Genomic DNA, 25,752 nt, shown 5'->3' on the forward strand with positions numbered 1-25,752 from the left:
GCGGTGCCGGCCCCTCCAATATCATAAATTTTTACTGAATTTTTAAAAATGATACAGTTCTGACATGAAAACCAAGGAGGACATATTTCTCCCATGAGTATGGATACAAAGTCTTCAACCCAAATAGAGTGAATAGTATCAAGCAATTTATGAAAAAGAATGATTTGGCATACCAATTTGTATTTTTTAAGAATTTTTTATTTATTTGAAAGAGTTGGCTGGCGCTGTGGCTCAACAGGCTAATCCTCCACCTAGCGGCGCCGGCACACCGGGGTTCTAATCCCAGTCGGGGTGCTGAATTCTGTCCCCGGTTGCCCCTCTTCCAGGCCAGCTCTCTGCTGTGGCCCGGGAGTGCAGTGGAGGATGGCCCAAGTGCTTGGGCCCTGCACCCCATGACAGACCAGGAGAAGCACCTGGCTCCTGCCTTTGGATCAGCGCGGTGCACCGGCCGCAGCGCACTGGCCGTGGCGGCCATTGGAGGGTGAACCAATGGCAAAGGAAGACCTTTCTCTCTGTCTCTCTCTCTCTCTCACTGTCTACTCTGCCTGTCAAAAATAAAAAAAAAAAAAAAGCGTTACAGAGAGAGGTAGAGGTAGAGGTAGAGGTAGGTAGAGGTAGAGGTAGAGAGAGAGAGAGAGAGAGAGATGTCTTCCATTCTGCTGGTTCACTCCCCAAAACTGCAATGACCAAAGCTGAGCTGATCCGAAGCCAGGAGCCAGGAGCTTCCTCTGGGTCTCCCATGTGGATGCAGGGCCCTAAGGAGTTGGACCATCTTCTACTGCTTTCCCAGGCCATAGCAGAGAGGTAGATCAGAAGAGGAGCAGCCGGGACTAGAACCAGCGCCCACATGGGATGTCGGTGCTGCAGGCTGGGGCTTTAACCTGCTGCACTAAGCACCAGCCCCCCAATTTGTATTATCATATGAATACAAGACTGGCTTAATATTTGAAAATTATATGGTATAATCCACCAATTTAAGATTCTAAAGAAGAAAAGTCACATGATATTATCGATTGATGGAGAAAAAAATAATTTGACAGAATTTTCATAATAAAAACTCTCAGTCAACTAGAGATAAAAAAGAAGTTCTCTGATATGAAAATCATCAAGAGAAACCCTACAGTTAAGGTAATTTCATGCTTAATGTGATAGAGCAACTACTTTCTCCCTAAGATTGGGGAAAAAGGTGATGTTGTCTATACATACCACTCTATTTATTTATTTATTTATTTAGAGAAAGGTCTTCCTTCCATTGGTTCACTCCCCAAATGGCTGCCACGGCCAGCGCTGTGCCAATCCGAAGCCAGGAGCCAGGTGCTTCCTCCTGGTCTGTCATGGGGTGCAGGGGCCCAAGCACTGGGGCCATCCTCCACTGCCCTCCTGGGCCACAGCAGAGAGCTGGACTGGAAGAGGAGCAACCAGGACAGAACCTGGTGCCCATATGGGATGCCGACGCCGCAGGTGGGGTATAAACCAAGTGAGCCACAGTGCCGGCCCCATATCCTTACCACTCTTATGCAACATTTTACTGGAATTCAAACCAGTGCAACTAAACTAAAAGAGAAAACATTAAGTCATACAGATTGGAAAACAGATGCCATAATTGTCCTTGTAGGAAATCCCAAGGAAGACATACACATATACACACATTAACACACATCCAGGAACTGATAAATTGCTTGAGTAATGTTGCAAAATTGCAAAATCTACAAACACAAAACTCCATCATTTCTCTATGAAACAGCAATGAAAATTTGAAAACTAAAATCTAAAAAATATTTATAATTTGCATGTGGTTGTATAAGACTAACAAAATATGTATGTTATCTATATGCTGAAATCTTCAAAATTCTGTTGAAGAAATAGACCTACTATGATCATGGATTGGAAAGGTCAACATAGAGTATAAATGCTCCCCAAATTAATCTGTAGACTTACTACAATGCCAATCAAAATCCTAGCAGGAATGATTTTGTAAATACATACAAGCTGTTTTGTTTGTTTGTTTGTTTGTTTGTTTTGACAGGCAGAGTGGACAGTGAGAGAGAGAGAGAGACAGAGAGAAAGGTCTTCCTTTGCCGTTGGTTCACCCTCCAATGGCAGCCGCGGCCAGAGCACTGTGGCCGGCGCGCTGTGGCTGGCGCACCACGCTGATTCAAAGGCAGGAGCCAGGTGCTTCTCCTGGTCTCCCATGGGGTGCAGGGCCCAAGCACTTGGGCCATCCTCCACTGCACTCTCGGGCCATAGCAGAGAGCTGGCCTGGAAGAGGGGCAACCGGGACAGAATCCGGCGCCCCGACTGGGACTAGAATCTGGTGTGCTGGCGCCGCAAGGCGGAGGATTAGCCTGTTGAGCCGCGGCACCGGCCACAAGCTGTTTTTTAAACTTCTAAGAAAAGAAAAAAGAACTACATTAGCTAAAATAATTTGACAATGAATAATAAAGGTAGGTATGATTTTACTCAATTCTAAGGTTTATTAAAAAGCCACAGTAATCACAACAAGTCTTTATATAGCAAAGGGAAAAACGTGAGACCCACAGAACAGAATGGGCCTGCAAAACATAACCAACTGATACTTGACAAAAGCAGCATATGCAATTAAATGAAGAAAGCATAGTCTTTTCAAAAAATCTCTTTCTCAAATATATATCTGTAAATCCAAATCTCACACCTTACTCATGTGTTATGTCAAAATAGATCAGCTATCTAGAAGTAACTCTATACAAGCTCTTAAAAGGAAATACAAGGAAAATGTTCAGGACCTAGGGCTAAATGAAGAGTTCTTAAAATTGACAATACAAACATGATCCATTTTTAAAAATTTGATAAGCTGGAATTCATCAAAATGTAAATGTTCCAAAAGATATTGTTAAAAGGGTGATAAGACAACAGACTGGGGAAAATATTTGAAAGTTATGAATGCAACAAATGACTTGTACTCAGAATAAATATGAACTTTCAAAACCCAACAAGAAGAAAACAAACAAGAGGAAACTCAACTGAAAAATAAGCAAAAGCTTTGAATGGACATCATCAACTCCATGAAGCTAGTCATCCTCCCTCTGCAGCACACAGTGAACTCAGCCTTACTTTATCAACAAGTTATTTTGGGAGCACTTCTGAGGAGCCAGCATTCGATAATATATAATCTTGCTGGAACTCTAATGAAGAGTTTAGCAAATATGACAATAATACCTCAACAAATTTTATCTGATGTTAATTTAGTTTCAAATTAACTCAAGATCATTCAATTAAAATGATTATAAAAATTACCTTTTCACATAATATTGTTCTACATGTCAGTACTGGGTAGATTTGAGTCTAAATAAGCCTGCTCTTTTAAAAAATTATGTATATAAATTTATTTTTCTCAAGTTTCTACATATAAAGTGTGAAAAATAATTCTCAGATAGCAATCATAATTTCACATGTTGAGCTTTTTTTAAAGATTCATTTATGTATTTGAAAATATAGTTACAGGGCCGACGCCGTGGCTCAACAGGCTAATCCTCCACCTAGCGGCGCCGGCACACCAGATTCTAGTCCCGGTTGCCCCTCTTCCAGGCCAGCTCTCTGCTATGGCCCGGGAGTGCAGTGGAGGATGGCCCAAGTCCTTGGGCCCTGCACCCCATGGGAGACCAGGAGAAGCACCTGGCTCCTGCCATCGGATCAGCGCGGTGCACCGGCCGCGGCGGCCATTGGAGGGTGAACCAACGGCAAACGAAGACCTTTCTCTCTCTCTCACTGTCCACTCTGCCTGTCAAAAAAAAAAAAAAAAAAAAAAAAGAAAAGAAAATAGTTACAGGGCTGGCGCCGCAGTACACTAGGCTAATACTCTGCCTGCAGTGCCGGCACTCCGGGTTCTAGTCCTGGTTGGGGTGCCGGATTCTTTCCCGGTCGCTCCTCTTCCAGTCCAGCTCTCTGCTGTGGCCGGGAAGGCAGTGGAGGATGGCTCAATCCTTGGGCCCTGCACCCGCATGGGAGACCAGGAGGAAGCACCTGGCTCCTGGCTTCGGATCGGAGCACTTGGGGGGTGAACCAATGTAAGGAAGACCTTTCTCTCTGTCTCCTTCTGTCTAACTCTGCCTGTCAAAAAAAAAAAAAAATATATATATATATATATATATATATATATATATATGAGTTACAGAGAAAGGGACAGTGAGAGATCTTCCATTTGTTGGTTCACTCCCCACATGGCCTGAATTGCCAAGGCTGAGCCAGATTGAAGCCAGGAGCTGGGAGCTTCATAGGGGTCTCCCACTTGGGGGGCAGGTGCCAAAGCACTGGGCCATCCCCCACTGCTTTCCCAGGCACTGGATCAGAAATGGAGCAGCTGGGACTCCAACTGGTACTCATATGGGATGCCAGCATCACAGCCCCACCACAACACAGGCCCCCAAATGTCTGTTTTTATTAAGTGTGATGCCAGAAGTCATCTTTCTTGTTTTTATTTTTAAGGAGATTATAAAATTCTTTTCCACTATATATAATGTTGATTCCTTTTTTAAATCATATACTTTTTACTTACTGAAGGAGAATTTGAGGAGGCTGTAATTCAACACAGGAATTCATCAGTACATTTGGGAAGAGGAGGAGAATAATGTAGTCTGACAGACATGAATAGACAGGAAAAGACTAAAACTTTAAGTTATTGGAATAAAAAGCAGGAGAGGAAAATTATAGTTGGCACAATAGCTGTCTGATTTTCTCAGGCACAGTTCACAAAAGTACATGCTTCAACTAAAACCATTTTTAAAAAAGATTTATTTATTTATTTGAAAGTCAGTTACACAGAGAGAGAAGGAGAAGCAAAGAAAGAGGTCTTCCATCCACTGGTTCACTCCCCAATTGGCCACAACAGCCGGAGCTGTGCCGATTTGAAGCCAGGAGCCAGGAGCTTCTTCCAGGTCTCCCACGTGGGTGCAGAGGCCCAAACATTTGGGCCATCTTCTGTTGCTTTCCCAGACTATAGCAGAGAGCTGGATTGTAAGTGGAGCAGCCGGGTCTCGAACTGGCACCCATATGGGATGCTGGTACTGCGGCTTAACCCGCTACGCCACAGCACCGGCCCCAACTAAAACCCTTTTTAAACCTCAATCATTTTTGCTCTATTATTCTTGAGAAAAAGCTAAGAACCAAATGTTTTATTTAAATTGTGTATGTTAACATAGGGCTCTAGCAAAGACTAATATAATACTTTGTTTCTGTTTGTCCCTAGATAACATGCAAACAACGGAAGAAGCAAGTCTGTGTTCGGCATAATCCGTCCCTATTCCAGCACGTGGGTATACACTCGTCACTCCTTGGGAAAGAACAGTATTTCAAAGTAAGATTTTGAAAAGTAACTTCAGCCATGCATAAAGTTTCATAAGCTTACAAAATATTTAGGAAAATGTGCTGATGTGAATGAGACTGTACGATGTGGTTGTTTTTATGCACAATTCATCTTATGACAAAAGTGTGTAGTGTGAAGACTGTTTATATAAACTGAGCAAATGCTTTTCAAAGACTCAAGTCATCTATCCTCATAAGAAAAGTGCAACCTACATAAACTCCTGCCTTACTGTTCCCAGCTGGGTGATTCAAATAATAAGACTAAAAGTAAATTTTGAAACTTATAAGATTCAATATGTTAGCTTAGAATTCAAAATTATGCAGGAATATTCCAAAAATAAAATATCCTAATAATTTAACTTAGATCTGTCAACATTTTTATTTCAGACAACAATTCACCAGATGAGGAAAAACTCGGCATTTTTGGGTTTTAGTCATTCCCCAATTTTGCATCATTTTTGGAAAGATATTTATTTATTTGAGAGACAGAGGGACAGGGAGAAACAGATACACAGAAAACACACCCATCTGCTGGTTCATTCCCCAAATGCCTGCAAGGGCTAGGGCTGGGCCAGCGTTGAAGCCAGTAGCCTGCAACCAGGAATTCAAACCATATCTCCCACATGGGTAGCAGAACCTAATCACATGAGCCATTACTGTCGCTTTTCAGGGTCTGATTAGCTGGGAGCTGTAGTCAGGAACCAGAGCCAAGCATTGAACCTAGATGCTCTGTTCTGGACCAAGGGTATCTCAATCATTAAGCTAAATGCCCAATTCTGCAAATATTGGTAATTGATTCATCATCTAGATGGAGTAGAAGCAACAAAGAAATCAAACCTAGGGAGTATACGTATACATATACAAATATACATACATATATGTGAGCTCCTCTGAGCTTTCTTCATCTGTAAGATGAAGAGTTGAATGAAAGTATCCTTAAGGTTTATTTTTACCTTTCAAACACTGTTGACATCTCTACCGTTAGTATCATCACACACAACAAAGGAAATGTTTTATTACATTGTCAATTAAAATGGGCAATGTATATAGGAGTATTCATCCTCCCATCAGTCATGACCTGCCCCCTTCCTCTCTCCCTTCCTTTCCCTCTCTGTCTCTATGTATAATATGGTCCTCTTTGGAAAAGGATCTGGAAACAGTGTGAACTCAGTGACTATTGACTGCTATCTGTCAAACAAGGTGGAATCCAAGAATGAGCATGTGTGTCAGACAAATTAAATGCCTGAAATAATGAAAATTTAACTGTTGTGGATTTTTATGCAATAAGTATAACATCATCAAAATGCATAAAACAGCTCAGATGATGAAGAAACTGGCATGTACCATTCTACGTCTTGGTACTACTGGTAAAGGATACCTGACTTCCATTATCCATTTTTGCCATATAAGATACTTAAATTCACTTTAATAACCTCCTGACATTAGAGTATCTGGGTATTTCTATTTTGGGTTTAATCCTGGTTTATTTCCTTCATAACACATAGAATATAAATCAATAGCAATTTAATAATATGTCATATGATTATATTTATTTTTAAATCCAACAGGATATCTATTATTAGGAATTTCATAATTCCAACAGCTTCTTTAAAAATTATCATCATTCTTTGGAAAAAAAGTAGCATAACAAGGATTATATTATTTCTCAACTTTCTTAAGAGTGTATAAGAGATCACATTACTTTTTAAAATTAAGTCTTCAGTAATAAAATGGTGAGTTTCTTTTTGATATGTTTTCCTTAATGTTCATTTTTAAGTCTTTCATAAAAACTTTTACATAAGATTTTTACCAGCTAAATTCTTACAACTGTCATAAAAGTTTCTTAAGGTAAGTTTCTGCCTATTCATCTAGTTTATGTTTCAGAAATAATAATTTAATAAAACATTTAATGTCTTCTTAGTGAACTTTTAAAAATAATTTAATTTTTTTAATTTGCCTAAATCTTCAATTTAAATATTCTTTGCCATTTCTTGTTCTAAATCTATAATAAACATAGGAAGTTCTTTTAGAATAGCTAAAATATTTCAGTATTAATGAAGTGATAATTCTGAACTCTTGGATGAAATGATGAAAGCTTTTCTGTTGGTTTTGTGTTTTCTGTAATTTGCTGATGCTCCATCCATATTCAAGGTCATTTTCCTTTTACCACAGTGCACTGGGTTTCAATGTTTTGGAAGCAGGGCTGCCAGATGAAGTACAGGCATCCAATTCTCTGAGTTTCAGTGAAATGATGACTTTGCCTGTGTGCGTCCCATTTGTTGTTGATGTTGCTGAATTTGCCAGGCCTCGCTGGGAGGTGATAGAGAGGAGAGGGCAGAAGGACACTTCTCATTAAAAGGCTTTAACTGAATTCTTATGTAGGGTTATTCCCTAGATTTTTATTAAATAATAACATTCTTCCTTTTTATTTAAAACCATTATTTAAAGTCCTATGTTTCTGTTTTATGTAATGATAAAATCGACAATTTCTTTAAGAATTTGAGGCTAAGATATTCTTTCTCAAAGAACTGTCATGATTCCTTTGGCCCATTGTGAGTTTTTTCCCTCTTTAATAAGAAATTCACTTACTTCACATGAAATATAGTACCTATAATATATTCTCAGCAAAATTTCTTCATCTTCATTTTATATCAATTCTCTGAATTTATTTCACTTTTTAAAAAAAATTTCATATTTATTTATGTGATTTGAAAGGCAGAGAGACAGAAATACAGAGCTCCTATTTGCTGTCTGCTCCTCAAATGCCTGCAAAAGTCAGGGCTGGCCCAGACCGAAAGGCAAGAGCCAGTCCTGGTCTCACCTGTGGGAGGCAGGAACTCAATCATTTGAGCCATCACCACTGCCACCAGCAGGAAGCTGGAACTGGGAGCAGAGGCAGACTGGACCCAAGCAGTACCTCAACTGCTAGAAAGCCCACTTCTCTTTTATATATTATTATTAAATGATTGTTTCATATGTGTTCACTTAAAATTACCCTAAATTGTTTCTATATTATGAAAATAATATGTAAAGAATGTTATAACATATTTGTACATTATCTGCAGCTGTTCGCTGACTATAATTACAATGTGATTATACAGACTGCCCAGGAAACCTACAGTTGTAAATCTACCTTCAATATTCTGACATCATAATAGTACTAAAACTGGCATTGTCTAATACATCTTAAGAAGTATATCTTGGGGCCAGCATTGTGGTATAGTAGGTTAAGCCTCTGCCTGCAGCATTGGCATCCCATCTGGGCTGCAGTTCAAGTCCCGGCTGCTCCACTTCTGATCCAGCTCCCTGCTAATGGGAAAGCAGCAGAAGATGGCTCAAGTCCTTGGGTCCCTGCTCCCACATGGGAGACTGGGAAGAAGCTGCTGGCTCCTGGCTTGGCCCAGCCATGGCCATTGCAGCCATCTGGGGAGTGAACCAGCTGATGGAAGATCTCTCTCTCTGTGCCTCCCCCTCTCCCTGTAACTCTATCAAATAAATAATATATAAATATGTGTATATATTTATATATTTTAAAAGAAGCATATCTTTTGCTGGTGTAGAGTTGTCTGCTCTATTTAAATAAGGTATGATGCTGTCAAAGAGGACACAATAAGGAAGTAATTTTATCAAGAAAATGTCATGGTAATAACTACTAAAAATGTGTTATTTCCAGATGTTAAAGGATTCTTAATTTTATTTCAGAAAATATGAAGAGAAGCATAACAAGAAGAAACTCTACATTCCTTAGAATCTCACTTGGATAACCTTGATTTCTAATGACACCATATTTGAGAAGTTGTAATAATGAAAAGACATAATTACCTAGAAGAGGGCAATGAACAAACTAGTAGATTTGAAAGTACTAAACAACTTCCCTGTCAAGAAAAAAATAGAATGTTTATTTATGATATTTATGCCCTGACAAATACAATTTTAAAATAGTAAAAGAAATTTTTAAAAATTGAGTTATATGTTATTGACTTAGATAGTGAGTGTACAATATAATCGCAATATGTAGATAAAAATTCAAAGATGTGCTCGATACAGGCAAATTCTGTGTGAAATGGTATATGTTCTTATCCAACGTTAACACACCTAAAGAAACAGCACAAATTCAGGAAGCCTGGATCTGATAGTGCCACAATATTTTCTTGTGTTTTAATAAGTGCACTTAAAACTATATACTTGTGCTAAATGCCATTTGAGTGGGTTATGGAACATCTTGATATGTTTGTATTCTGACAATCATTCAGTTCCAAGGGTTTTATACTTAACGTTGCCTTTGTAACCCATAGAATTTTTTGGGATTGTGTATATCTTTTCAAATATATTTTTTTCCATCTTTTAATTACTGCTTTCCAATGTAATCACATTGTTCTTCAAGAACTATATCTGTGTGATGGAAGTCGGGAACTCTTTTGAATCCTCCTGTTCCACAGAGTTTTGTAAAGAATTACACAGTAGCTACATGTTCCTTTCCAAATATGTTAGTCATTTGTTTTTGTAAACATTGGTTATGCGTTTTAAAAAATTACTTTTAAAATATTCCTATTTATTGGGTACAGGGTTGTCTCACATCAAACTTTTTAATCTGGTTACTCAAATGTTTTAAATCCTTACCAATTTTTGTCTACTCAATAAGTGTTTCTTATAGGGGACTATTAAAATATACGACTATTTTTCTTTCTGCTATTCTAATAGCTTAACTGTATTTTGATTAAGAAATATATCTTATCTTTCACCCCTGCATCACATATTATGATAGTCTTGATCTCATCTTGCAGTGCCAGAACTGCACAGTCAGTGCAGTGTGAGCTGTGTAAGGCGCCAGTTTACAAAGAGCCTATGAAAAACAAACTGTTCATGTGTGTCTACTTCTTTATTTCCAGAAGACTTTGTATATGGCAAGGATTTTAAATTTAACTTAAATCTTTGATTTTTAAAATTTAATCTGCCAGAGCATATTCCAAGTAATGCTAACTCCAAATACAGTATTTCTCAAAAAGATAGCAACATTCCTTGAGTGGGTGCTTACTCAGTTTCTTAGTCCACTAAGACTAGAACAAAAAAACTTAAAGGTTGGGGTCATAAAATAGCATCAAAAGAGGCTGTCCAAGAAACAGCTGAATGTTACTGAACTGAGATAATTACAGAAGAATGCTGCTTAAAACCATGACTAATTTATTTTCAGATTGGCCAGGAGCAAGGTGGAAAAATAAAGAAGGACATTAATAGACATGCTTAAAATCCCACTGATTACCACTGCCTTTAAAGAAATGACTCATGGGGCCAGCATTGGGGCATAGCTGGTTAAGCCACCACCTGAAACACTGATATCCCATATTGGAACCCTGGTTTAAGTCCCAGCTGCTCTACTTCCCTTCCAGTTCCCTACTAATGTGCCTGGGAAAGCAGAGGAATTGCTCCATGTGCTTTCACTTAAAATTACCCTAAATTATTTCTATATTTGTTTATATTTCAAATTATGAAAATATGTAAAGAATGTTATATTTGTACATTATCTGCTGCTGTTCTTTGGCTATACTGACAATGTGATTATACAGACTGCCCAGTTGTAAGTCTACCTTCAGTATTCTGACATCATGATAGTACTAAAACTGGCATCAGAAGTATATCTTGGGGCCAGTGCCAAGGTGTAGTAGGTGAAGCCTCCACCTGTGGCTCCAGCATCCTATCTGGGCACTGGTTCATGTCCTGGCTGCTGCTCTTCTGATCCAACTCTTTGCTTATGGCTTGGGAAAGCAGTGGAGAATGGCCCAAGTGCTTGGGCCCCTGTACCAGCATGGGAGATCTGGAAGAAGCTTCTGGCTCCTGGCTTTGGATCCGCTCAGCTCCAGCCATTATGGTCATTAAGACCTTTCTCTCTGTCTCTCCCTCTCTCTCTAACTGTAGCTCCCAATTAAATAAATAAAAATTTTTTTTTAAAAAAGGCGACTCTTAAGTAAAATTATGAGGAACCTTATATAAACTGATAGATTCTTGTTTTGCTGTTATTCTTTCTATAAGCCCAGATAAAATGGATAATTTCATAAACATTTCACCAAAAATTTATACCAGTAGAGAAAGAATACAAACCAACCAGTTTCATGAAAGAAACAGAGAAAGTTATTAAGAAATAATAATAAAAGTACAAAGGAGAATAAACCTGAGATGACTATACAGGGAAATTGAACTAAACTTTTACAACTCATGTTATTTCAACATTTTCAAATTGTTTCAGAGTATAGCAAATAAAGAAAATTTCCAAATTCTTTTAATGATGTAAAAATAGTAGCTAATTCTACTACTACTAATAGCACAGAAAAAGAAAACTATAGGGGACGAGCTTTTGGCGCAGTGGCTTTAGTTGCTGTTTGGGATGCCTGCATCCTCTATGGGAGTGCTTGGGGCTAGTCCCGAGTACACCATGCTTCTGCTCCAGCTTCCTGCTAACGCACATCCTGAAAGGCAGCAGCTCAAGGACTTGGATCCCTGTCACCCTCCTGGGAGAACTGGATGGACCTGGCTCAGCTGCTGCTGCAGGCATTTGGAGAATGAATCAGCAGTAAAGACTGAGATCTCTCTCTCTCTCTCTCTCTCTCTCTCTCTCTCTCTCTCTCTCCCCCACACCCCTCTCTTCCTTTCAAATAAGATGAAAACATTTTTAAAAACACACCCATCTTGGGCTTTAAAAAAACTACAGAGCAATATCATTTATGACAACTGATGCAAAAATCTTAAAAGCAGTATTACAAATAGATTCTTAAGTCACATTAAGAAAACATCATTTTGTAATTTAGTATTTGTGCCAGGAGTATAAGAACCTGTGAAAATTGTGTCAGGAAACCCATTACTATAGTGCACAATGCCAGTAAGTCCAAGGAGAACAATCTTATGCTTACCTCTACAGATGCCGAAAGCCTCTGAAAAACAATCTGGCACCAATTTCCCAAAAAGATTTAAGAAAATTGCAATGAATGGGAACTTACTTCTCATGCTTACACACCGTGTGTGGGAATACAAATTGGTACAGCTCCTGTGGAGCGAGTTTTACAATATAGAACAAAAGATAGCATTTAAAACCACAGAGGGGTATCTACTGATTGGCCACTAGAAAGACCAAAAGATTGGCCATACCAAGCAATGGTGAAGATGTGGAGCAACTGGAATTCTATACGTTGCTGGTGGAAACATAAAATAGCGCAGTTACTCTGCAAAAGAGCTCAGTATTTTTATTTATTTATTAATTATTTGAAAGGCAGAGTCACAGAGAGGCAGAGTCAGAGAGAGGTCCTCCATCCGCTGGTTAACCTCTCAAATGGCCACAACAGAAGATCTGCGCCGATCCAAAGCCAGGAGCCAGGAACTTCAGGTCTCCCACATGGGTACAGGGGCCCCAGGACTTGGGCCATCCTCCACTGCTTTCCCAGACCAAAGCAAAGAGCTGGATCGGAAGTAGAACAACCGGGAATTGAACCGGCGTCAGCAACCAAAGGCATAAAATTACCAGTCCACACAAATTCATGGACAGAACTAAAAATATTCATGCTGATTGAAAGAAGACAGCATGAAAAAAAGAAGGAAGGGGACAGAAGGAGAGGAGAGGATAGAGGGAGGGAGAGCAGAGGAGGGGAGAAAAGACCAATCTGGCAAATACTTTCAGTAAAGATAGATAGCCAGTTCTTTGTACTATACTTCCAATTCTTCCAAATAAAAAAAAAAATCAAACCTTGGGATGCAATCAATGAATCCTTTCCCTGACTCAATTTTCATAAAGGCCTCAGTCTAACTCATTTTACTTTCACTCCTTCAACTCACTTGGTCAAAAATGGATCCAACTGTTAAGAAAAGAAGTCAGAATAGGCTAGTTCATGATGCAACAACATGGAGCTTCTGTATTGCAGTCCATATTTTTCATTCACAATACCAAGTTATCAAATGGGCTCTACTCCCCGAGTCACCCTGATTGACAGGGGCTCCTGTCTTGCCGTGTGCTTCCACAATCACTGGCAGGAGAAAGGTTTGAAGATCACCAAGCCCTTCCACCTGGAACCGGCATGCTTCACATTATCCCGTTGTCATATTGCTCATGTCAGGGACCAGAGTAAGTTAAGGCCATCTATAAATCCAAAGCTGCAGAAGTACAAACCTTCCATGCTCCTGGAAGGCCCATGCCACAATAAAACTCTAAAAATACCGTTCTTCAACTATTTTTCTTTATAAATATACAAATTAAAGAGAAAGTTGGAAGGGAAAAAAGGAATGAAAGAAATTATGATTGCCCTTCCCAGATACCTCCTGCCCCCCCCCCCATCTCCTTTGTCATCCCTTTGGTTAGAGCTCTTTCTCCCAGATCAGTAACTCTCATTCATTACCCTCCTGTTCCCTCCATCTGGATGAAACATCCCAGCAATCTTTATCATCTTTGTAAATTATTATTCCTGAAGCCAAGAGCTTCGGAATCACAGTCACACACCTGGGACCACATCCGGATCCGTCGGGCTGCTTCACCTTGCAACTTCATGAGGGAGCTGCATCCTGATCCTTACACTGTACAGGAAAGTGATTTCGCTCAACACATGTCACGTGGGGACCAATTAGCTTTCCAAAATTTAGTTAATCCTGACACTCTTCTGGTTAAAATAATTTGATGGCCTTAACTGGAAAATAAAACTTGAATTCTTTTAACTTTTATTTAATAACTCTAAATTTCCAAAGTACAGTTTATGGATTATAATGGCTCCCCCCCCCCATAACTTCCCTCCCACTCGCACCCCTCCCATCTCCCTCTCCCTCTCCCATTCCATTCACATCAAGATTCATTTTCCATTATCTTTATATACAGAAGATCGATTTAGTATATATTAAGTAAAGATTTCATCAGTTTGCACCCACACAGAAACACAAAGTGTAAAATACTGTTTCAGTACTAGTTATAGCATTACTTCACATTGGACAACACATTAAGGACAGAGATCCTACATGAGGAGTAAGTACACAGTGACTTCTGTTGTTGACTTAACAATTTGACACTCTTGTTTATGGCTTCAGTAATCTCCCTAGGCTCTAGTCATGAGTTGCCAAGGCTATGGAAGCCTTTTGAGTTTGCCAACTTTGATCTTATTTAGACAAGGTCATAGGCAAAGTGGAAGTTCTCTCCTCCCTTCAGAGAAAGGTACCTCCTTCTCTGATGGTCCATTCTTTCTACTGGGATCTCACTTGCAGAGATCTTTCATTTAGGTCTTTTTTTTTTTTTTTTCCTCCAGTGTCGGACCCTCGCCAGTGAGGATCCAACGCAGTCACGACACAGTCACTGTTTCTTGGTTCTCAAGGAACCAAGACAGAAGGAAAGGGCAAGGGGAGAGGAGAAAAGAGGAGGAAGGGCGGTGGCAGCAGTGGCAGCCCGCCCAGATCCCAATGTCCCTTTATATCCCAAGTCCTGTGGAGCACATGCTCCACAGCCAATAGCAGTTCTCTTCACATGCAGTTTATGTTAATGTCGTCCAATCAGATGAAAGGGCACGTATAGCCTCAGGTCAAAAGTTCATCTGCTTAAACAACTAGGAGGGACCAGGTGAAACAGTCTATCCTGTTTCAACTGTTCCACCTGGTTGTTTTCGTAGGACTTGTGGTCGACCGATTGCTGCAAGCTATGTAGAGGAGGTTCCCACAGGTGGCCAGCCTGCAGTTCCCCACAGCTCCCCCTTTTTTGTTATTTATGGCGTGGAGTCGTGCCTGTCTTAGGTTCCCAGCGACGCGCCACCTGCTTACTCCTCATCGAAACATTGGGAAGCATGTCCCAAGTTCTTAGGTTGCTAGGGGCACGTGCCAGTGATTACCCGTCTTTGGCTACCGCTCCATCATGCCAAGCCATATCTGTTGCTGAGGGTCAGAGCGATACATGGCAAGCATAGCCTGTCAGACCACTAGATTAGTGTGTTGCTGACTCCTGACTACTGCCAGGGTGACCCCACTGATTAGGAGGAAGCCTAAAAGTACTATTACGAATAGGCCCACTATGGCCACTCATTCTTTCACGTGTGACCAAGTACCCGACCGAGATCCAGCAGCCCAAAGCAGCGAAGGGGGACCATACTTAACTAATTTCCCCACATATTCCCCCTTTTTTGTTTTAGCACACGGTCCCTGTCTTAGGTTGTCCCCAGCTGTCCTTGCCCTTACCCATCATTGGTAACCCAGACAGCTTGGCCATGAGCCCTGTCTTAGGTTGGTACAGGACGCTGGGTGCTTTACCTGTCTTGGGGTGTCGCGTGACCTGTAATTATGGGAGCGTGGTGAGCTTTCTCCACCGCCTGTCTTAGGTTGTACCGGTCCATCCGGAATCTTACCTGTCATTGGCAATGTGGAGAGCACCGGGGGCGCTTCCCCAGTTCAGGGGATCGTAGCCCCTGCCTCTGGATCTCCGTCCGTTTCTGGAAGAGGAAAGACAAGGGGATCTCCCTCAGGGGCACACTGCTCCCTGGGTAGGTTGTTACTTGCATTGGGCATAGGCCTGATATTTTTGGCCGGTATTCAAATTGGAGTCAACTCCCCTATGGGGAACACACAGCCAAATCCTCTTCCCAACTGAATCAGCGGGTCAGGCCCTCCCCAGAGTCGGGTGAGAGGGTCTCTCCATCTAACGAGTATCTGAGATTTAAGGGTTAAATATCCCCAATGTTTTTGGAACCTTGATTCCCTTGACCCTTTTGAAAAATTTCCTGTGGATTGTGAGGAATTTTAGTAGAGTGTTGAATCATTTTACATCTTGGCAGCACTTTTAAACATCCCAATTGGGATGAGATGAGAGATTCATCTTTTGACATCTCCAGGGGCCTTTTTGGAGATACCAAAAGTTTAGAGAAAGAAACAAGTTTAAAGCATATTAAGGACATGTAAAGACTTGTAAGACCACTTTAGCTGGAAAGCAAAAACATGAATACAACATAGGTCTGACATTGTTTACAACATTTTAATACACTTTGTATAATTTGAATTGACTCAAACAGTTGTTACTTTAACAAATCTACAGTCTCATTCTTTGAGAGTTCCAGGGATCCTACTGGAAGTCCCAAAGTTGTTAGACACCACTTGAGAATTTAAACTGTTACAGAGTCAAACCGCTCAGCCAAAAACTAGTAACCAAGGCTGTGGGCTAGATCTGATTAGAGTTAGGTAGTCACTCAAGCATTAAAGACAGACAAATCCAATAAAACACGAAACCTTCAAGACACGTGCAAACTCTCAGATAAGTTAACTATAGCAGCACAGAAAAGAGCTGGTCATCAGCATAGGAGCCCATTGCTTAGGACAGGGAAACACATCCGAAACAAAGCGGCAGAGAATGAGTGGCCAGTTTGCAGCAACACAGGGGAACGCCTTCTATGGGCAAATGTGCCGAATAGGGGGGTACGGAAGGAGGGGGGTCTCTCATCCTCCCTATCTCTCTGTGGTTTTCCCGACCCATGTTGGTCCTCTCTGTTTCCATCCTCTTTGTCTCCATCAGGGCGCCCAGATTAAGATTCTGTGTTTCCTCTAGTAAATCAGCCCCTTCATCTAAGAGGGCTGCTATTTCCTCCGAGTCATTACGGAGAGCTTGGTCGATCAGTTGCCATAGCCTAAGGACTTCAGGTGATTTCTCTGCTGCCCTCAATTGTCTTCCGACCCTACGCCATTGTTCCTGTTCTAACTCACCGCTCTCCGCGAACCAGGGTGAGGTCTGAGCCACGGCCCTAGTGAATGCACATACAGCGGCCGCTTTCATGGGCGTCCCTGCTACTTTCAAAAGGCAGCTTAACAACCTGGTTGTCGAGGGAGTGTTTCCCATTGTTTTTCCTTTTTTCCGCAGTACCAATCCTAGCTTTTTATATCACCCGCCTAGATTCCCGTGTATGCACGTTTTAATTGTTCTTACCTGCTTCCAGCGACCGGTCTGGCTATCCGAGTCACGGCACCACTTGTCAGACCCTCGCCAGCGAGGATCCAATGAGGAACCGAGACAGAAGGAAAGGGCAAGTGGAGAGGAGAAAAGAGGAGGGGGCAGCGGCCACGCCCCGCTCAGATCCCAATGTCCCTTTATATCCCAAGTCCTGTGGAGCATGTGCTCCACAGCCAATAGCGGTTCTCTTCACATGCAGTTTATGCTAATATCGTCCAATCAGATGAAAGGGCATGTATAGCCTCAGGTCAAAAGTTCATCTGTTTCACCTGGTCCCTCCTAGTTGTTTAAGCACAGTCTATCCTGTTTCAACTGTTTCACCTGGTTGTTTTCGTAGGACTTGTGATTGACCGACTGCTGCAAGCTATGTAGAGGAGGTTCCCACAGGTGGCCAGCCTGCAGTTCCCCACATCCAGAGTGTCTTGGCTTTCCATGCCTAAAATACTCTCATGGGCTCTTCAGCCAGATACGAATGCCTTAAGGGCTGATTCTGAGGCCAGAGTGCTGATAAAACTTGAATTCTATACCATTGGAGGGTGAACCAATGGCAAAGGAAGACCTTTCTCTCTCTCTCTCTCACTGTCCACTCTGCCTGTCAAAAAAACAAACAAAACAAACAAACAAAAAACAAAAACACTTGAATTCTATACTTGATATTCAAGCTCCTTGGTAAACAGGTCCCAATGTATATTTTATAATCACTTACTAGCATTCACTCGCACTTCATTTTTAACTAAAATGGACACATATTCTCAGGATATGTCATGCTGGCCCTATACTAAGAATATCCATTATCTAAGTCTTTATGGCACAGTTCCAACAGCATTTCTTTGGTGATACTTTCTTACATTTCTTCTTAGAGGGAATAACAACATACTCTGTGTTCCAATAGCATGTTGTCTATATGGTTATTATATAATTTCTCATATTTGAAGGTACTTCAGAAAGGTGATGGGAAAATGGAATTCACAGTTTATTTTGGCACGAGATAATTTTTGAAATCCATGTGTAGCTTCTTCATGAACATTTTGAAGATCCCACATAATACAGATACTTATATATGTTAATTTCCTTAACGACATTAGTTATTTGAAAGCAGGAGCCATGTGCTTGTCATCCTTACATCCCTCAAATGCCTGGTACACAGAAGATGCCCAATAAATGTCTGATGTTTGATGAGCTCTAGGCTGAACTAAATGAAAGCATTTGAAGCTCCCAGGCTGAGTTCCTGTGAAAATAGACAAATAACACCTACTTATGAAATAACATTTCCAATAGAATACAATTTAAGTATAGTATATCAGAATCTCAGAGTTCTAACAAATTTTCACATCAGTGTAAGTAAGTCAGGTTGAGAAGGACCAATTGGTTCACCTTTTGAGCTAAAACTCTAAGATGAGTAGTTAGAGTGGGACTTAACAAACTTAGTGATTGCCACAAACAAGAAAGAGCAAGACCAGAGGCAATAACTTTGGGACAATCAGTGATCACAAAACAGGCTTCAGTGTAAAGGGTAAGAATGTCTTACTTAGAGCTTCTCAGTGAAGGGCTTTTCTTAGAAGCTTTCTCTTACCTCAGAGTGCCAATTGCATTGGAATCTATGAGGGTACATAAGATTTGTCACTGATGTCCAACAAGAAGAACCACATGACAGCATTGTACTTGCAACCAGGGAAGAGAAAGCCTGATACAAAACCTTATCCTTGCTCCCTCTCATTGTTGCCAGTGCCTCTCTGGGATGAAACCCAGCAGAAAGCATTAATGTCATCCATAAAGGTCACCTTCCCAAGTTACAGGGCAAAGTGGAGAAGCAGGAATATATCTAGTGGGGCAAATAGAATGCATCTAGTGTATTTCACTCTTTGTGTGTTTTTGCATATATTCGCGCACATACACATTGCCCAGAGTCCCAGGTAATCTATGAGGACATGGCCATTCAGTTACACTCCTACCTGAAATCTAAAGTCTTAGCTGCCACCTGTGCTTTCATATAAGTCTGGGGGAGAGGGGAGGTACACAGAAGTATTAAACTTATTTCTGAAACTTTTGATGGGGCCTACCTAGGCTGATATTCAAACTTCCTCCTTTTCTTACCCATGTTCCCTGCTCTGCCCCTCTGCTCTCTCCTGGTTCCTTGACTAGAAGGGTTTGTATAGAAAGTGTGTGACTCAAACTTTTCTTCTTGGTAGAATTTGAGTCCTCAGTGAACATATCTTCCTTAACCAAGATTGTTGAGTAAGGTGCTACTAGGAAGTCCTAGGCATAGTCCTCTTTTCCCTCCATTTTGTGACAAATACCTAATTCCTTCTAGATAACCAAGATCAGTCACGCTGTAGAGTGACTTCCTTGCCACCTGCTGGTTAAGCAGCAGTATAAGGACCTAAAAGCAACCTTGAGACAGTCTCAGATTCTAATTTAGTGAAACCATAGCTTCGTGTCCTCCTTGAATACTATGACCTTCAAACCCAATAAGCTGAAGGTCATGGGGACAGGAACAAAAATTGTCTTCAGAAAAGTATTTGCTATAATACTGAGAGTAATTAGTCACCACCACCACCACCACTGTTTAAGACCTACCAAATCCAACAGAGCATCACTCCAACCCGCCAAGTGTTGGTTCCTTGAGGGACCAGAACTGAATCTTCAGAAGGGCATTCTACCACTCTCACAAGTCAGCTTTTACTGGGTGATGAGGTACACAGATGAGTGAACCCGTGGAGGTGAGCTGCACCTCCTTCTCCACAGCATATAACCTTTGTTGGGGATCAGATAGTATGGGAAACCGTGACAGTGGATGCGACACTCTGTACGTTCACCAATGGTGTGGTGCCAGCACAAAAGGAACAGGCAAATCCATAAGCAGAATGCATACAAGACCTTGTGAGGACAAATTACAGCTTCCTCATGATGCAAGGCTTCCAGACCATCCAAACACCACGAGATGTCTGCCTGAAGCTCCCTAGAAGATGATGCCATGGCATCATTATTGACCTGTGCTGCTGCCCATTACAGTGATCACCTTTGTGAGGAAAAAAATCCATTTTACTGAATCTATGCATGGCTTCAACACCTGCCACCATGACTGCTTCGTAGGTGGGGCTTTTGAACATGCATCACATGTCCAGGAAAAGAGGAAGATGTGCATGTTATCCATGTGGATTTTGAGAGTCTCCTCTGTAGGGGATGTCTGCTAGAGGGCCTTTATGAGACATAAATATTTTCATACTCTGTACTCATTCCAAGAGATTCATCCTGAAAACTCCTACAGCTTGCCTTCTCATCAGTATGCCATTTTTTTATCTGCTTGATCTGTCATTGGGTTAGTTCATATAGTAGTGCAGATCTATATTCAGGCCATCTTACTTTTCACATGAGTAGACAAATAGATGTCCTGCCCCGAAATTATGCCAACTGGAAGGATTTCCCTTCACCACTGTCTTTTGTGGACTTCTCTGGATGGAGTTGTAATGTATTGATTGCCCACTTCTGACTGGTGCAAATATACTGTGCTGGACCATCCACATAAACCAGGTCATGCTGCTTCCTCTGCTGTTAACTGGTCATTGAGGCCTCATCGTCATGTCATAGCTGTGCAGTGAGGGAGAGGCGAGGAAGCAGAAGGAGCCGCTGCCACATCAGTAGAAAGCCTGTTGTCTCTCTTCAGGTTTGTTAATTCTTTTTTCACACTTTACATCTCATTGTCTGTTGTACTACTCAAATTTTCTGGGCGAATTCCTTGATTCTTTTTTTAATCACTGGCTGGTCTTCAGTTATGTACAATTGGTTGTTGGCATTTTCATAGTCAAGATTTAAATTTCAGCAATCTTTAAATATTTTTTAAAAATATTCAGGAGATAGAGAGATAATGATGGGCAGAGTTCCCACCCCCTGGCTCACTGTCTACATTCCAGATCCAGGAGGTAAAAACTCAATCCAGGTATCCCACATGGGTGATAGGAACCTAACTATTTCAACTGTCACCTACCATCTCTCAAGGTTTTGTGTTGGCAGGAAGCTGGAACCAGGTATTGGACCCAGGTACTATGGAACAAGGATAGTTTATCTGGCATCCCAACCACCATACCAAACACTTAGTCCAATTAAATATTTTTTTAATGACCATGATATCCCTTTGCATTTCTTTGAGGACACAACTGAGTGCAGGTGGGCACTCTACTCTGATCTTGCACCACATCACATTCCTTTAACATCCACCAGAGGTAGGGACCAAGGAGAGAACAAATAGGATAATCACTCCTCTTGAAATTGATCTCTGGATGTGGCAGCTACCACAGCATAATACTAGGGACTGAGTGACTTCAATAACTGAAATTTATTTCCTCACAGCATGGTCAATGTCTAGCAAGGGATCTCTTCTTCTCTTGAAAATTGCCACTTCCTCTGCCTTCCCATGGAAGAGAGCAAACACTCTGGTCATCTTTTTCTCTGTTTGTAAGAGCACCAATTCTCCTGGAGTCAGGGTTTTATCTTTATGATGTTATTTGACCTCAATTACCTCCTTAAAGGCTTGTCTCCAATACAGCAACATGAGGGGTGAGGGCTTCAATACATAAATTCAGAAGGGGATAAAATTCAGTACACAGCATGGTGCAAAATCTAAAAACATTTTTATGCTGTTTGCTTCTACAAGTTTATATTTTGGGTTGTAATCCATTTTGAGTATTTTTGTGTATGATGTAAGGCATGGGGTGAATTATTTATCATTTTGCATTACATGAGAATATCCAGTTGCACTACCACTATTTGTTGAAAAGACTATACTTTTTCTATCACTTGCATTTGTACCTTTGTTGAAAATAAGTTGTCCATAAGCATGTAAGTCTCTCTGGAAACTGATTGGTTCCGTTTGATGCCAATACCATACTAATTTTGGTAATTAAAGTGTATATAGCTCTGTAAGTCCTGAGATCAGGTAGCGTTTCTTGGGGTTTCTTCTTGAGGTACAGGATAAAAATGCAAGATTGGATAATTCTACCCACAATATACTTGAAGGAGAAGCATTCTGGTTAAAATCAGAAGCAAACAACATGACTATTATTAAACATGATATATTATTGTTTCCTATTCTTGTCAAAACATCAAGGAAACAATCTCAGGAAATAAGTAACGCAGGGTGATTGGGGAGAGAGAAACGTGCATCTCCCCCCTTTTCTTCTCCTTTAGTTTGGCAGGTACACTGTCCTCCACAGAGCTCCAAGCCAGATTCTCTCCAGGCTTTTCCTGCAGCTTTATCACAGTGGTTTGGGCTACTGCAGTCTGGTCTCACCTCACTCTCCAAAGCTGGTGTGGAGGCTCCCAGTTGCTGGGATCCTGAGTTGTGCACATCCACACCCTCCATGTAGGTCCACAGTGTCCCTCTAATTTGCAAGGAGTTTCCTCTGCTGTTTCCTCCCTAACTCTTCCCTGAGCCTGCACTCTCTCCACTTTTTTTAAACCATCTCCTCCTAGACTAGAGCAGTAAGCTCCCTCCCTACTCCACCATCTTAATCCAATCCCGATACAATTTTTGCCAAAATATAAATATACTAATTTTTCTGAAAAGTTCAAATCAATCAGTGGAAAATAAAGTATGTGTTTCTATTTCTCTATTTCTTGGACCACCTTTTTATTATTATTATTATTATTTTAAATTTTTTTGACAGGCAGAGTGGACAGTGAGAGAGAGACAGAGAGAAAGGTCTTCCTTTTTCTGTTGGTTCATCCTCCAATGGCCGCTGCAGCCGGCACACCTTGCTGATCCGAAGCCAGGAGCCAGCTGCTTCTCCTGGTCTCCCATGCGGGTGCAGGGCCCAAGCACTTGGGCTATCCTCCACTGGGCTCCCAGACCACAGCAGAGAGCTGGACTGGAAGAGGGGCAACCGGGACAGAATCTGGTGCCCCGACCAGGACTAGAACCCAGTGTCCCAGCGCCGCAGGTGGAGGATTAGCCTATTGAGCCGCGGCATCAGCCTCTTGGACCATCTTTTAAAAGTTTTATTTCCCAACTCTATATAACCAAGAAAACACTTTTTTTAAAAAAATTGTCTGGGCTTTGAGTCCATGTCTTGCATTTGGGTTAAAATTTCATTCCATAGAGCTCTTTGAACCAGACAATTGGAGGCATGTCCTGCACCCTGCTATTTTTGAAGTGGCAAAGTATTGTGGAAAGAGCATAGATTTTGTGTCTTCACTCCACACATTCAGAACTGTGTGAGCTGGGCTAGCCTCCAAGATTGGAGTGACCAGGATAATCAGAAAGCTATAAAAACCTTAAAAGTGGGGAATGTTCATGCTAGTTGATGGCATGGAGTATTGTCCTACTGGAAGCAGCACTCTTTTAGCTAGTGTTCTGTGGAGAGACAGAATTGATGAGATAAGCATACAGACACAACTAGGGGACATCATGAGGGTAACTGGCTCACACATCTGTGACAGCTTAGAAGTCCCACGACAGGTCATCCATGGGCTGGAGACCTTGGGATACCAGTAGCCTGGCTCAGTCAGAAGTTGAAGGCCTCAGAATCAGGGAAGCTGAGGGTGTAACTCTTAGCTCAGGTCAAAAGCCCGAGTACTGCAAGGGGGCCACTGGTCTAAATCCTGCAGGCCAAAGGCTAGCAACTGATATCCAAGGAAGGAGTCGAGCATGTGCCAGCTCACAGAACAACACACCTTCTAGATTTATTCTCTCCAGGCCTCAGCTGTCGGATTGTGTCGGACCACATTGAGGATGGGTCTTCCCACCTGGTCAGCTCAGAGTCACATGTTAATCTCATTTGGAAACATCTTCATGGACACACCCAAAATAATTTATTGCAGTTTTTAGATATTCCTTAACCAAGTGAAGGAGACACCTAAATTAACCATCAGGGTGGTCATTTGGGGCAGCCATTCACACATTGCGTGGAATGCCTGCATCCTGCATCAGAGCACCTTGTTCAAGTCCTGCCTCTGCTTCTCTTTCCTACTAACGCACACTGAGGAGGCAACAGATGATAGCTTGAGTATGTGGATGCTTGTTACCCATGTGGGAGAACCAGATAGAGTTCTGGGTTTTGGATTTGGCTAACCCTGGCTGTTACAGGCATTTGAGGATTGAACCAGAGACGGAAGACATCTCTTTCTCTGTGTGTCTTTGTCTCTTAGGTGATTTTATGAAGATAAGGGCTTTATGTATGGAAGTTGTGAATCTAGCAAATGGTCAAAATGTCCTCGAGGTTTTCAGTACTGTGTCACCAATACCATACTTTTAAATTCTTAAATTCTCTTTTTAAAATCTTTAATTTACAGCTTCTTCATACAAACTTTGGATCCTTAAAAGTCCTTCTCAAGCACATCAAAAGTACTTACAAGGGGCCACATAATTATGCTGAATAATAAAAGGTAGAAAAATACAAGAAATTAAGTGGATAACGGTGTTACAAAGTTTACTTCAAATAAAATCCTCTCCCTCTCTCTCTCCACAGTAAATGAAACACTATCCAAATACTCTCCAGGAGGTGAGAGCATTAAAAGTCTAGAAACCGTGAATGCAATAATCCTAACAGTGAAGCAATGTAAAAAATGCTTAACAGTCCTGACCTCCAACCAGCAATCCCATATTGTGCATGGAGCATCACCCTTTGCTTAATTGGAGATTCTTCAGCAGGGGTGTTAGACCCACCCACTAATGTGACCCTCTAACTAATTAGACCCACCAACTAATTAGACCCATCAACTAAATGCGTCTTCCTAATACAATGTAATCGTGATTACACCAGACTCCAAGAATTTCTATAAAATCTAAGTACAGAAAACTGCACCATCCAACGCCCATAAAGCCAAGGAGCTTGTGACCTAACACTATGCGGACGCTCCATTTGCAATTTAGCAGACGGGTTTAAACATCTGGTCCTTAATGACTGATTCGCATCCTATTTCCGCAACTTACCAGTGTAATACGTTCAAGCACGTTACTATCTGGAGTGTTGTGAAGACAATGAACGTAACACTCTCAGGACACAGCACGGTGAACGGTAGCAAGTCTTTCCAACACTCTTGTCGGCGAGTGGAAAGCAATCCCTTACGTCAAACGAACGCCGGTCAACATTTGAAGTATTTCTCACAGACACCCGAAACAGGAAGCTGCCCACAGCGCTGCTCACCGTTTCACACTCAGGACCCCCTATTACAAGCTCCAGTGCCAGTCTAACCTTGGCGCGCCCGTGAACGGGACGCCGCTGTGCAAACACGTGACTGAGGTAACTTTCAGCGTGCAACGACAGGTAGACTCGCCAGGAGAACCTCGGGGTGAGGAAGAGAAATTTCTTCTGGGTTACCCCGGGAGGGGAGGCCCACGCTGCCACGGCCAGGCCCCGGGGGTGCGCTCGGGCGCGGGGCCCCCGCGGCCGTTGAGCTCCGCGCCGCCGGCGCGCGCCACAGGCGCCTCCCGCGCCAGCCGGCCGCCGCACGCGCACGCGCAGTTAGCAGTCGCTGCTGGG

General features: G+C 41.7%; 1 protein-coding gene across 1 annotated transcript in view; it reads left to right on the forward strand.

Annotated features, from left to right (window-relative positions):
• MGAT4D (MGAT4 family member D) overlaps nt 1-9,071 on the forward strand; it is an 85,754-nt gene extending 76,683 nt beyond the window's left edge. Inside the window, exons 10-12 of the mRNA XM_062199075.1 lie at nt 5,222-5,329; nt 6,906-7,070; nt 9,040-9,071. Of these exons, the coding sequence (XP_062055059.1) occupies nt 5,222-5,329; nt 6,906-6,920 (123 nt within the window). The 3' untranslated portion in view covers nt 6,921-7,070; nt 9,040-9,071. The remainder of the gene's footprint in view (nt 1-5,221; nt 5,330-6,905; nt 7,071-9,039) is intronic.
• The last annotated feature ends 16,681 nt before the right edge of the window (nt 9,072-25,752 follow it).

Source organism: Lepus europaeus, chromosome 8, assembly GCF_033115175.1.
Source record: "Lepus europaeus isolate LE1 chromosome 8, mLepTim1.pri, whole genome shotgun sequence".
Taxonomy (NCBI): Eukaryota; Metazoa; Chordata; class Mammalia; order Lagomorpha; family Leporidae; genus Lepus; species Lepus europaeus.